Source organism: Didymosphaeria variabile (assembly GCF_027946475.1).
Source record: "Didymosphaeria variabile strain IMI 356815 chromosome Unknown scaffold_2, whole genome shotgun sequence".
Taxonomy (NCBI): Eukaryota; Fungi; Ascomycota; class Dothideomycetes; order Pleosporales; family Didymosphaeriaceae; genus Didymosphaeria; species Didymosphaeria variabile.
This window is the reverse complement of record NW_026611621.1, coordinates 2,172,526-2,186,634: the sequence shown is the minus strand read 5'-3', so window position 1 is coordinate 2,186,634 and position 14,109 is coordinate 2,172,526. Positions and strand designations below refer to the sequence as shown.

Genomic DNA, 14,109 nt, shown 5'->3' with positions numbered 1-14,109 from the left:
TCTGCGCTTGCTTTTGCGTCCGACAGGCGTTCCGTCGTGCCGGTCAGAGCATGTCAATCCGCGGATTGAGACTCTCCGATTCGGCCCATACCCTGTTTTCACCCACGCTTCTGCTTGGCGCCCCCATGCTTCGTTCTTCTCTTTGCTAAGCCATTTTACATCAACTCATTCGGCTTTTGTCGCTAACCTGTACGTACATCGCCCGCTTATCGTCCGTTCAGTATCCGCTGCCACGCGCCCACGTGTACCGCTTTTCGGTAACCGTCTGTGCAGTTGGTGTGGTTGCATGCAACCTACCCCGAATCACGACATGGCCTGGTTCAGCTCTGAATGCGAAATTTCATGTCCCACAGTACTATGCTCGTACCGACTCCCTTTATCTCACAGATTTCGATCTTCGATCTGGGCCCATCTATGAATGTGTGTCAATGCATCTCCTGAATCGGTTTTCAAATTACAAATTCAGAGTATTTATTACTCAGGGTATTACGAGGCGGTGTCGTGGCCGACTGACTTCGCAGCCATGGACTTAACAATGGTGGGAGTTGATCAACTTGGTCTTCAATGTCTGACTAAGCGACCCCGGCCATGTATGCAACTCTAACCTAGTTCAGACTGCAAGCAGGTATGTTCTATTGCTTGGGAAAGTTGCAGAACTGCTTGAAAGCATAACCCATTCATTGCCGAACTACGAACCCTTCTTGCAGCTCGCAGAAGGTCTTCACGTTTTCGCGGGCGGCATGGGTACGAGCAACGTGTGGAGCCGTTGTCGTATGCTTTCACAGACATCGCGCAGTTCCTTCTAGAGCTCCATCAGAGTTTTACCAGGACGTCCCACGGTATGTGACATTTACGTATACATTTCTCCTCGGGATGCGCGTTCGTAAATTCCCATCTCAAAATCATCCGGTGGGCATTACCACATCGGGCACGCTCAATGTGGCGTTTACGTGAATGGACGACCAATAATTGGCGCACGTGAACAAGGGTTTCACGTTGCAAAAGTCGTACAGCTTATTGCGATTTCCACGCATGTTTCGCGTTGACCCAGCGATCAGGCAGGAATGTAAATTCTCAAGTAACAGTTTGCAGGGGGGGGGCAATACGCCATAATCGCTTGTTTTCGCCTACATACCTGTGGCGGTCGCTCGACTCTCGATTTGCGCAGCTTGAGACAAGACTTGTGAAGAACAAAGCATGGCTGGAAAAAGAGCTTGGGAGTACGGAAACAGAGTACGCGACAATAGAAAACTGCCGCGCCGAGTACAGAGAGTTCCTTGACAAGCAAAGTGAGGCGGAGAGCGAAGAGCTTAGGCAGCAGAAGATGGCGAAGCGAAGTACGTCATTCAATCTTGAACGAAGTTTATACTGATGTTTGCACAGTGAGAAGAATTGATCGGTTCAAGGCGTGGCTAGACAGCAACTGCTCTTATCGAGGAGTCTACGAACATCGACTTAGACAACGACATCCCAGTACTTGTGTGTGGTTTCTCAAGAATGAGGAGTATTGTCGCTGGAAGAACGTTCCATTTGATAATGATGATTCTGCCAATGGTGCAGAACGCCTTGAGAATGACTGGCAACATAGAGTGCTCTTCGTACAAGGTAAGCCATTATTTGGTGATCATATCTTGACTAGGTTTGCACCGTCATGCGATGATAATCACCGGCACGCTATATATCCCATTACGCAACATAATCCAGGCTAATGAATCCAGCTGAAGCAGGCTTCGGCAAAAGCGTCCTTTCTGGTACAGTAATTGAGGATCTCAGCATCGAAGCAGGCAATCTAAGCATTGACGACGAGCTTGAGTCGCCCTACACCGCATTCTATCATTTCAACGCAGCTCACTCGTATTGTATTCACCCCGACGATGCTTTCCGAGCGCTGACAAACCAGCTCCTACATACGCATCGCCATGACCGATCCACGATGGATGCTGTGTCCTTACTCATACGCAAACTTCCACCTCAAGCAAAAGCAACCTCGGACGACGTTCTTTCCGTCCTTGCACTTCTTCTTCGACAACACCCAACCTTTCTTGTCATTGACGGTGTTGATGAGTGTAGTGATATCGACCTATTGCTTCGATCCATTCCAGAGCTTTGCCGCAAGTCTGATACACGCGTTATCCTGTTCGGCAGACCGCACATCAAGATTCCAAACGAGTATCACAAGTGGGCTTCAGATGCGCCTCACATCATATTACTCAACGACAACAGCAACAATCACGATGTAACAGCTTATATCATCGATAACCTCCATGAGCTTGCCGACCAAGGCTACTTTGGTATATCCGTGGACAGGTCATTGATCACAGCTATTGCGAAAAAATGCAAAGGCAACTTTCTCTGGGCGAGCTCGCTTCTGAGATTCCTACGATCGGACGTCATGACTCCCGACGAACGCTGTGCGAAGCTGGAAAAGCCTTATGAATTGAATGGTTTGGAAGCTATATACGCCCACATTCTAATATTGCTCGAGTTGAGACCAGACGCACAAAGACGCTTCACCGCCAGCGTTTTCCGATTGCTGGCGTTGGGGGTTCACCGGCCGTGCATGCGAGGATTCCAAAAAGCTGTCAATGTCACTCCCGGCGAACGTACTATCGACTCTGGCCCCAATTTTGTCATCAACGAAGCCATTCCTTTCCTTACATGCGGCCTAGTGGAAGTCACACCCTGCAACATGATATTCACGCACAAGTCCTTCAAAGAGCACCTTCAGGCTGTTGACGCTCAGACAAGTTCGTTCAGTCTCCAAGATGAGAGTCTTGCGCACGCACAGCTGGCTGCCACCTGCATCTCGTTCCTTGCATTCGACATCCCTAAACGACCATTAGGAGATAACAACCCCCATGTGTCTCAGCTGTTGCTATCGACACAGCAGGTACGAAGTAGTGGTACAAGCATGCAGACGAATAAATCTGGCGATAGCGGATACAAATCTATGTCGTCTGCTCCTTCAAGCTCGCAACACCAACTCGCAGTCCCGGGATCGTCGACTACACCTCTCTCCTCGCTACAAGCACCATGCCAGCCAGATTGGGACGCCGACCTCCCCTTCCTCCGCTATGCCTCCCTCTGCTGGCCCATCCACCTAACCCGCGCCCTTACCTCCCCTCCTCCCTCTTCCTATCTTCCGCCCGGGCCACCTCAGTATCCCTGGCTCACACCACTCTCAACCTTCCTCACCGACCGCGCCGCAGTGACCACCTGGGTCGAAGCCTCCTGGCGCTACAAACTCCCACCCAACCTTTCGAGACTAGTGCCGTTGTTAGAAGTCGTGAAGAGTAAGACGCCGACGGCTACGGCGGAGGGAAGGGAACTGAGGTGGGTGGTGCATGGGGTGAGAGAGCTGAGTGAGGGATTGAATGCGGTGAGAGAGGGCTGGGGCACAAGGGTCAAGGAGAATCCAGGGTTGGTCTGGGGTGGAGAGGCGGACGGGGCATGGTGTAATTAGAGGGTAGGTGGGGGGAGTGAAGAGGCTCGTGATATTAATTGAGGTGCGTTGTATTTAGTAAAATGAGTGAAAAAAGTGTCTACGGCGTGTGGCCGCATGACGTTAAAAGCCAACGAGAAAGGAAGCCGCGGCCTATCTCGACCTCCACTTTACTCATTCACAGCCTCGCACCACCACCACAACACTCACCCGCATTGGCGCCGCGCTGGTGACAAACACGTAGGGGCCGCAAGGCGGCTGCTGAGAGTTCGCAAGGCTCGTCATCGCTTCACGATCCAACTTCTACCACCGCCACATCCTCTGCGATGGACGACACCGTGATAATAACAACACGCAGACGCCGCACAGCAACTTCTGAGAGTCCGCCAGACTCATCACTTCTCCTTACGCTAGCGGCTGAGTTTTTGCACCATATTACTTATGGGGGTTCACTTAAAGAAGATCACGAAGCGCATCACAACCTATACATGATATCGAAGGTTCTGAGAGATGTGGCGCAGCTGGCTTTGTTTGATCTGTTTAGAATTTCAGAGCCTAAGTGGGACTTGGAGATATTAATTCTTAAATCTTGTCTAATGGAACAGATACGGTTTACTAGAGCAGTACTTTAGCGACAGGACCTTGCAGCAAGTATCAAAGCCATCATTCTCAATTTCCAGAGTCTAGCTTAAATTCACGAACCTTCGCTGAACACCGAAGATAACCTACTCCTTTACAAAGCTTATGGCGACATCTTTCCAGGAGCTAAGTTCGAGAAGCTGATAAGGAAGGTCAAATAGTGGGAATCTATGAATAGTAAAACAGTGACGTTGCTCCTCTAGCAATCTTGTCTAGCTGACCTTAGAATCTTCGGAGTCTGATTTATAGTCCAGTTCTTATTTGTTTATATATACAGCCTTCTCGATCCAATTTGAAGCCCTTACTACGAGCATCCAGGACTCTTTCCTAGTTCTAGAAGATATTTCTATTTCCCGACCACCTTCTGCAAACGATATCTTTGGGTATACACAGCTATTAGGTTCCACTTTCCACCTCGCTCTCCCGACTCTGCGAACGTTTTTATTGCCTTCTTTATCCTCAACTAGTGACTTGAAACTATTCTGTACTAGTACGCCTCTGTTTGTTAAACCGCACTTACGTTAATACTGAAGGATCTTTTGGGCTGCTAACACCATGCTCCAAGATCAAGGTTTTTGAATTCGGCACAGACTAGTCTAGCGATACTAGTGGGTATAAGGGGTACGATGGTGTCTCGCTAGAAGACTTTATAGCTACTAGAGAGAGTCGAAGCCCTTCGTTGAAGGGGCTAGACATTAATCTCACGAAAATACAACGACAGAGTTCTCTTTGGCTACTAGAAGACCAAGGCCGAGGATGAATAACCAACGATGTTGACTTCCCCAAGTTCGGTTCCTGCCACCAGTACAGGGAGGAGTCTTGAGTCTTTCAGTATGGATGCCCTCCGACTCGGTCCAATCGGCAATTTACCTCCGAGTATATTCTGAAAGTAATTTCCGCGGTTTTCATGGTCCGGAGCTGCACAAGACCTTCGGTCGTTACCTATGTATGTAGCTATGAATTATTCGGATGCCTTAAATGTACGAGGACAGATACTAGAGCGATGGATACCTTCAATGTTCATGTATCGAGATGGTCCGTGATTACGCTGGCTAACAATGCGAAGCAGAATTTGGCCGTCAGTAGCCATGCAGTCGTCTTAACTCTGCGTCCAATTCGCCATGGCACTGCAGTGCGCGCATGGCCATAATGTGGAGACAGTACCTTCACCAGAGAGACAGCACATAGTTAAACAATATTGGATTATGCATTTCATTTGAGTGATATTGTTACAATCATGCTTGAATCAGGCCTCATAAGGCTCTTCATAATCTCATCGAAACCGGCACATCAATCTATGACCCAGGAAGACAAGCTTGTCCTAACACCGCTAACAAAGGAGACATTTAGTCGAAGGGGTTGGTCCTGGTGCCCCAGTAGGTGAGGAACAGGGAGAGACCGACGGTCTCGAAGACGCGGGCAAGAGCACCGACGGCGATAGTGTCAAGGGGACGCTTCTCGGTGAGGACCTGGGAGACAATCTACTTCGATGTTAGTCTAATTCTTTCTTACATTTCATGATTTGAATCAGAACAGACGTACCGAAGGGGCAGCAGAAGCGAAGAAGACAAGGGAACCGAGGTATGCAGCGCCCTTGTAGGTAAGGGTTCCGGTAGCGTTGATGAGAGCACCAACACCGTAGGCCTGGATAGCAGAGCCAGCGAGGGAAGATCCCCACGAGGCGGCGGCGGTGGCAGCCTCCTTGGAGTGGAAGAACTCCTCCTTGGTGTTCGCAGCCTGGGCGCGGCGGTAGGAGTCGCCGAAGACGGGGCCGAGGACGGCGAGGGAGACGGCATGGTTGAAAGCGGTGCCGAGGGCGATGGCCGACGGCTTAACAGGGGGAAGGTCTAAAGGGTGGCATGTTAGAGACGCTTCTAGGACTGTTGTTGATGCGATGTGCGAATCGGAGCTGTGGCAGAGCTCGCGCAATCGGCGATGGTGGCCTCTCGCGCTGTTGTTTGCGCGCAACGCTCGCAGAACATAGAGGGAAGCTTACAGTGGAGAGTGGCCATTGTGATGGATTAGAAAGTGATGAAGTGTGTTAGGGTGATAGATTGGTGATGGAAAAGCGTCAGGTGTAGTAAGAAGGTCGAGGGACCAGGAACACGCCCAGCTTTTGTACCCCCAATGCGTGACGGCCCTTCACCTGACCCCATTGATTCGTTACGTCATAACGACGCTCCTCAGTGGTGCCAAGGCCACAACAACGCGCTTCCAATGGCAGCCAGCCCCAATCGCGTCACCGATGCGGCTTAGTGGCATCTGTGCGTACCGCAAGCTGCTCCAGATTGTCCATGATGAAATTGCAAAGGCCATGGCGAGATCGGTCGGTAGATGGACGTCATTCCTGTTTTCGAGGAAGGATGTGGCCCAAGCTTCTTAGAGCTCCTCTCAACCGAGGTCAAGCGCGCCGGTTTGAGTTAGGGCAACACGTGTGCTGTTTGAGAGAGACAATCTTGGAATTCCTACGAACGAGTGGGAGCTTATGTGCGAGGCTGGCGACCCTTGCAAAACCATTGTGCACATTTCAGTCCATCTGCATTGCGATGAGGGGTTACGCCTCTGGTCGTTCCCAATGATGTTCAGAAACCAGTCACTTCTGGGCGCAGCACTGTGCCTCCTCGCTCTCATCATCTTCTTACTCACGCATGTGCATACGAATGCGTTTGTCTCAATCCTTGAAACATCAACGTTCAGGAAGGAGCCACAGATCGCGGTCACACCCCCTGACTACGCACATTGTTTTGTTCAAATTCAACGATGGTGTAACCTCCGTCGATCTCAAAGATGTAAAGACCTTCTTCCTGAACCAACTCATAGAACTAACAGCATGGGAAGATCACCCTGCAGATGCTTGGCCTCCAAAAGTCGTGCATCCATCCTATAACTGGGGCACCGTACATAAAGTCAATCACGGGCGGGAAGGATAACTCACCCGAGGGCTTGCAGGTACTGCGCTAATCTTGTGGACATTTCAAGATGACTTTGCTGATGATTGTGATAGGAGGGTTTGAGCCATGCATTCATCGTGCAATTTTCTTCCAACGAGGACCGTGATTATTACGTCAACCAGGACCCTACACATGATGCATTCAAGAAGGCTGGGCCTTTCATCGAGAAGGCGGTCGTTGTGGACTTTCAAAATAGTGTATTCATGCGGTCGGAATGACGAATTTAGCACATGAACCTTACTATATTATCTGGACGGGAGACGATGCTCAAACTGACACAGAAATTGGTAATTTATGAGAGAGCAATCGCGTAACAGTCTGAAGACTCGCTGTAGCTTGTACGACCTCGAAGTACCCAAAGCCGTATCCGAGGTGTGACAAAGGACTACCTAGGTATCAATGGATCAAGTCGATATACAGCAAGCTTGCTGTCCTTTCAAACTCGTTCCATGCAAGTTTGCGCTGGGCGTGCGCTCATATGACTACATCTCGGCTCGAACATTTCTGAGGGTCTTGTAGAACCATCTCATCTCGAGAACACCAAAAAGCATCCCCATCCCATGCCCAGGTGAGATCGTTAAAACGTGGCGCTAGCTCCTCGCTACCGCCGCCAATCATTCCACAGTTCTTCTCACATTAGCCCCTCCTAATCGAGATACATCCAAAAGAATTCTTGCAGCGTCCTTTTCTCCACTCGTTCACCGTCTCCTCTAGATTAAAACTCCAATATATTTTGATAAAGAAGTCAGATCTTCATCAAACAGCAAATCAACATCCTCCGTGGCGCAATTGGCTAGCGCGTCTGACTGTTAAACTAGTCTTGGTTCGGCGATCAGGAGGTTCGTGGTTCGAGCCCACGCGGGGGAGCTGCTCATACTTTTAATTTCTTTTTGCGTTCAATCTTCCTTTGGAAGGAGTGATGACGGTGTTGTGGTGGGTTAGAGGGGGGTTGAATGCGGGAAGGTTATTCTTTTACGCTGGAGAGAAAATAACAGTTCTAGGGATCGTAGTAGGTTGTGTGGAATTTGACTCTTTTCCGCAACATCTACTCCTAAGGTGTGTGAGGGTCTATCCTGAGCGAGCTGTCCTAGCTTCGGACCAAGGCGGGGGAAATCGGAGGGTTTGTAACAACAAAATTTATATGAGTTGGCCACTGCCAACCTGGACATCATTCGTACTGAACAGCGTCATTATTTGGGAACTTCTTCGTGTTCGTGCGATAGTCAGGCGGCTATACAAGTAGTATGCAGCGCTCTATTATGGCCCATCATGGGCTCCAATATTTTCCAAGATCAGTAACAGCTCCAAGTATTCAACCTGCAAGAGCACTCGGAGCGGTGCTGGGGTGATGTAGCAGGTATTAACTTCATCCGTCGCTCACTTTGCAATCCCCACCATCGAGTCCTGCCTGCACATGTAAACATGCGCAACCGTGTTGTCATTGACCCCAACATCAATAGACTGAGAAAGCATAGTCGCCTGACTGTCGATCCTATTCATGTCGCCTTGCTGTTCAGCCTGGTCCCCTCTACTCTTTCCCATGTGTCGCATTTTATAGGAGTTATAGGGTCGTCCTTCGCTCTCACAGTGCGCCATTTCCCCGCTTAGGCAAGGCAAGTAGCGCAGTAGCGGACGCAGAGTCGCGATGCACGCCGCCGCGATTCCGAGCGCGATCTCGAAGTTAGAGTAGTAAGCGATGGGCGCAAGATTATAGAGGAAGTCGTCCCGATTCTGGTACTGGAAGAGGAATTTGACCCGGATCATGGTGGCGATCGAGGCGCTGTATCGCTACTTAGCATTGTCAATCTGCTAGAAGAGGTGGGTTTCGTACATTACGCCGAGACCGAGCATGATGCCGATGCAGATCTTCTGCTTCAAACACAGAGATAGCTTGTAGACGATGACAGCCGGAACGATGGCGCAGACAAGATCGGTGGTAATGCAAATGACGCTGAAAAAGATGCTGACCTGCGTCAAGAGCGCCGGCGAGCCACATGATCCAGCCTTGCCGGCGCGAGCGTTGTCTCTCCAATTATCCCCCAAGTTCTTGCAGCGGGCAACCCAGACGATGATGCGGATGAAGGCAGCTATGACTGAGACGTGGATGACGCCTTTGAAAATCCAGCGGTGGACCCTCTCTCGGGCAATACGGAGCATGAAGCAGCAGATCGAACACTTGACGATGGTGGTGTTGACCGTGTATAGCAAGCCAATAAAGAAATGCCACTTCATGCCATCTTCGTATTCCGCGACGTTCAGGCTCTTGTGGGCATCCACGGGGTCGTGAGAGTGGTGACTGCCGACCCGCGAGAATGGGATTACAATTGGCTGAGTCAAGAAAAGAGCCCTTGGAGGTCAGCATTGTATCGTAGATGCTCAGGTCACTTACCATCCGGCAAGCATCAGCCAATCATCAACACCCCATGCTCGGATGAGCAGACGTGCCCATACGCGCAATCCGAAAGCGATCGTGGCAGCGGCGACAAATACTGCTGTCGCGATGAACACCTTTAAGCCGGTGCCTTCGAGCTGGGGGACCATTGCGACCAGCGAGTGCGAGGTGGGGAAGCAGCAGGGATCGAGGAGGGTCAGAGATTGTTTGTTTCGGTAGAGCTCCGCTCCAAAGATTGTCTTCCATGGTTGGGGAAGTGGATTCACCTGCGATTGTAGCGAAGTGCACGCGACGCCAGACATCCGACATCTGCGACCGCAGCCATGACATAGGGACGCTCCTGCTAAGACAAAGTGCTGGTCATTACCGGTATATCTACTAGTATTGGTGCGCTCGTATGCGGCGACCTTTGGCGGAGTACCTGCCCATGCCTGATGTGGGGGTTTGCATGGCCAGTCGCTGGACTCTAAACAGTACCTCGATGCCGTTCACGACCAAAGCTCTCGTATATTCAGGATCATTCGCGGCGGTGATCCATGCAGCAAGCGAAAGGGTTGAGCAAGTGCCTGTTGTCACAGCTAACGTGTCGTCGATTCGGGCGAACTATCTCTTGTTGTGCATTGTAGCACTGGACGAAGCGTATGGCGTTAAGAAGCTGTGAGCACGAAGCCGTCCGCGTGCCTGCATGATTGCTACGCTGGGTTTTCCCTTGAACAGCGCATGGGGATGCAGTAGGTCTCGCAAGGAGGAGCGTCGGTCGCGGTCCCGCCGCACTATCTACGGACGGGCGGCCGTGCACAATCTCTGCAGGAGTGATGCAATGCTTACTAGACGGAGGCAGGGGGGCCAGATTGTTTTGACCGAGCCAACACATCGAGAGGCCTGGAGGGACTTTGGTGCAGAGAGCCGTGGCTGGACGCAGGCAAGCGGCGGTGTGCGTAAGGCTGAAGCTTGAGCGGGAGCGTTGTCGATCCCCTTCGACGCGTTTCCTCGAGCTGCATGTCATCCAGCAACACTAGCTTGTGTCCAAACTCCAGTCAGCACAAGCTGGGAAGGCATGGCCGACCCTCCCCAGCCACCAACAACAACCGCCCTCGCCCTCCTCCCTCTACCTGATGCAGCGCACAGAGAGCTCTCGTCCCTACCCCTCGCTTCTGTATTCTTCCGCCGCCGTTCCACGCCTTTCACTTGCGCGACCGCTTGCGGACGCAGACAACCCTCCGTGACGTGCTGCGGCCGTGCTTTGTTTCACTCCAAGATTATACACGGAACTGCTACAACACCAACAACTCGACACACTCGCGCGACTCGATTACCCGACAGCTGAAGATCACGAAGCAGCCTTACATGTTCATCATGGACGGCTCGTTCTCCGACCCCGAGCTCGACCTGAGCGACGTCCAGATGCCTCCCAACGACGACATACCAGAGGAGGCTGAGATGATACTTTCAGACGGCGCCGAGAGCAGCCATCCTTTCTCTCCTCCCCCGCGCATTGCTGCCCGCTTCTATCGCCCATCCAACACCCGCCGGAAGTCGTCCGCAACCTCGTCCCGTCGCAACTCGATATCTTCCACACATTCACACACGTCCACTCGCTCCTTCCGCAACAGCTGTCAGAGCCACCATATAGCTCAGCATCTACGGCGCGCCTCCATTCTCGAGACCCGCAAGGCCAGACTGGCAGATCGAGCTGCCCACGCAGAGCAGGTCCGACTGAGGGCTGCGTTGGCAAAAGCCACGCCCCGCAACTCCAACATTGAAGAGAAAGCGTTGGCAGCACAGCAAGCTCGCGAACGTCATTTGGCCCAGGTAGCTGCAGCATGTGCCGAAGAAGTTCGTCGCGCAAAGAAAGTCGCAGAGGATATGAAGGAACGTAAGGCCGCCGAAGAACGGAGGACCCGCCAGGAGATGCAAGACAGGCTCGCCGAGGCTGAAAAGAGGAGGCTGGAGTATAAACGCAACACTCGCAGGCCGAGGACTGCCAGCTCACCCCCAGCCGATGCGAAGAAGGCCGTCACCCCTCGTGCAGTCAGTGCCGAAGAGGCCGCGAAGCGCATCCAGGCAGCTTGGAGAGCCAGAACTAGGAAAAACATCGTCGATGCATGGTTGGCGTTTGGCTTGTCCATCGACAAAGTTCACGACCACGGGTTCGAGGAGGTGACAGCCTTGCTGAACGAGGATAAGGTACTGGCAGCTACGGAACAAATCATGACCCTTTTCGGGCTACTTTCTGGCGAAGACACGACTTCACGTGGTTCGTCCGTACGGACCTTCCTAGCTGCCTTTTTGATCCTCGGCCATCCTGCACAAGTACTCAGTCGCGACGGCGACCAGGAGCAGGACCTTATCCAAAAGGCTAAAGACCTCATCATGGCATTTGAAGCTGCACTCAGCAAGTTGACTACGTTTAACTATTATACCCCTTCGCCAACACGCCTCGAGACGGTCGCACTTGCGCATGGTGCGTTTATGACAGCGTTCAACCTATGGAAGGCACGAGACTCGTCCGCGCTCATCGAGACTATGGTGGCATCCTTCGTAAGCCTTGATGCAATCTGGCAAAGCGTGAAGGACGAGACGGTAGAAGTCGTTGCTGAGGAGTACAAGAGTGGTATACGAGATAACCAAGCGATCTTGCTGAGCAAGATAAAGCGCCTTGCAGGCCCCGATCGTGCCTTGCAGCTGATCAGGAAAGCTATTCGCGAGTCTAGACGGGCGCGCCCTAAACGAGGCCCCAGCGGCGAAGTTGCACGTCCACGCGTTGCTTCGCCTACGCCAGCGTCTACCATATCGGAGGATCAGGTTTCGACGCAGGCGCAAGCGGCATCGCAGCTGGTGGCGTCGGACGTTACGCAGGCCTCTGAAGGGCATCAAGCCAACTCGCTTTCCAAGCTTTTTACCTCTGTTCCAACCAACAGGATCCTTGTCCACGAATTATCCATTGACAAGGAATACCGCATCGACGCCTCACCAACTGCTGATCTCCGCGATGCGCTAAACCGCGAACTCTGCGATGCCATGCGCCAGGGCATCGAGCATGGGGAAGGAACGGTATGGACAGCGGCCATGGCGGAAAACATTCGCGCAAAGCTTCTACGTCTCCTGAAGCCGGGCAACACCATGCATGCCTTGATATCTGAATCCTTGGACGCCGACCTCATCAGCCAACAGTCTAGCCAAGGGATGTTCTCCTACGGGAAGTTCTTTGGCTTCATGGCGAATATCCTCCCCAAACTTTGCGCGCCTTTCCGTGATGTTGAGGTCAAGGCTTTAGCAGATGAGCTACAAGAGGAAGGAACGTTGCCTGAGATGATCGAGAAATTGTTCAAGCTCCTTCATACCATCGACCTCCTTTCGTTGGACTACTCCAATTTCCTTCTTATGCAATCAGCTCCAATCCTGATCAAGGAAGCTCCAACGTACGAACAGCGAGAGTTTACTGAAGATCTAGAACAAGGGAGGATTACGCTGAAGAGGACACGGCGTTGGTGGAGAAGTGCCGCTGTCAACGTGCACACGGAAGCTGACAGACGGGATCCGTGGAGCGAACCGTTGCCCATGAACAGACCGACACCTCAAAAGATCTATGCTCGTGGCTTGATCGACCTCGCCATAGCTACACCTCCGTTGAGGGATTCTGAGGTCCCCGAGACGCTCGAGCTTGACCGAGGTCGCCTCGCTCGTATACGTGAAGAGGCTCTTCGCATCACAACTATTGGTGGCATCTTGCTCACGGCCAAAAATCTCTTGAAGCGCGACGTGCGCTCCCAGTGGAAGAACGAAGCGAATCGTATGTGGGAGACCCTGAAAGACGGTTATCTGAAGGATCCAACAACGCCATCCAAGATCTCTTCGCTGCTTGAGTCATCGCACGCTATGCCACCTTCCACCCGCGCCCAGCTCGCCTCGACCATCACACGCCTCCTTACGCAAGCTGACTCGGGGCGACTTTCTGATCCTGTCATGAAAGTTCTGTTCCAGCGTTTGAAGACACACATCTTCAACCGCGTATCAGCCAGCAGCTCTAGCGAGCGTGTCCGGGCCGCAAGCACAGCTACTGAAGGCCTTGCCACCACTGGTCTTCCAGAATTTGTGTCGCAGGTTGGCGACATCTGCGAGCAGCTGAGCAAGGTTAGTGACGTCGACCGGAAGGCGCATGGCAAGTGGTACGAGGAGATTGCGGAAGAGTTAGAGAGACTTGGTGCTGAGGGTGTAGACCTTGCGGGCACATCCAGCGCGGAGTCGGAGGCTTCTGCTGGCAGCTCGTTCGAGTAAGCACTCTTGGAGGCTTGAACTCGACGTTTTCCCATAGAGGACGATATCCTGCGTTGCTTAGGGCAGGTACCATAATCTTGGACGTTGTCTCGCCTTGGTCGTTTCTTCGTTACCTTTCATTGTTCATGCCTTTCCTGTTCTGTTTTGGTCTGTCCATGTTACCGCTTGTGTCCATCTTTGGATTCGTTTCTGCTTTTGGTCATCCGGCATTTTGGGGCTTTCTTTCTGTATATGTCCTGGGTTTGGATAGCCTCTTTGTATGGCTTCGTGATATCAACCTGGATTCATTGGCTGGCGAGCATATGGAGATGACCAGCCGGCGTTGGCTTATGAAGCATACGATGCAAATCACATACATCTTTTCCTCTGCAGTGGCAATCTGCTCTAGCTATTGTGTCTTCTGCAAG

At 52.0% G+C, this 14,109-nt stretch overlaps 4 protein-coding genes and 1 non-coding gene across 5 annotated transcripts; 3 read left to right on the top strand and 2 right to left on the bottom strand.

Moving 5' to 3' along the window:
* Positions 1-1,708: 1,708 nt before the first annotated feature.
* Positions 1,709-3,463, top strand: N0V89_002431 (uncharacterized protein; the record flags this gene model as incomplete). Its single annotated transcript, XM_056211240.1, has 1 exon — positions 1,709-3,463. One exon carries the CDS (start codon positions 1,709-1,711, stop codon positions 3,461-3,463), a length of 1,755 nt encoding a protein of 584 aa, XP_056074713.1.
* Positions 3,464-5,427: 1,964 nt separating this feature from the next.
* On the bottom strand, positions 5,428-6,093 carry N0V89_002430 (uncharacterized protein; the record flags this gene model as incomplete). The annotated part of the gene is made up of 3 exons (XM_056211239.1): positions 5,428-5,562; positions 5,624-5,928; positions 6,078-6,093. The coding sequence occupies 3 exons, from the start codon at positions 6,091-6,093 to the stop codon at positions 5,428-5,430; spliced, it is 456 nt and encodes a 151-aa protein (XP_056074712.1).
* Positions 6,094-7,806: 1,713 nt separating this feature from the next.
* Positions 7,807-7,899, top strand: N0V89_002429. The gene has a single exon. It is a non-coding gene; the product is annotated as a tRNA-Asn (tRNA).
* Positions 7,900-8,409: 510 nt separating this feature from the next.
* On the bottom strand, positions 8,410-9,573 carry N0V89_002428 (uncharacterized protein; the record flags this gene model as incomplete). The annotated part of the gene is made up of 4 exons (XM_056211238.1): positions 8,410-8,440; positions 8,495-8,812; positions 8,864-9,328; positions 9,422-9,573. The coding sequence occupies 4 exons, from the start codon at positions 9,571-9,573 to the stop codon at positions 8,410-8,412; spliced, it is 966 nt and encodes a 321-aa protein (XP_056074711.1).
* Positions 9,574-10,771: 1,198 nt separating this feature from the next.
* Positions 10,772-13,702, top strand: N0V89_002427 (uncharacterized protein; the record flags this gene model as incomplete). Its single annotated transcript, XM_056211237.1, has 1 exon — positions 10,772-13,702. The coding sequence occupies one exon, from the start codon at positions 10,772-10,774 to the stop codon at positions 13,700-13,702; it is 2,931 nt and encodes a 976-aa protein (XP_056074710.1).
* Between the last annotated feature and the right edge of the window lie 407 nt (positions 13,703-14,109).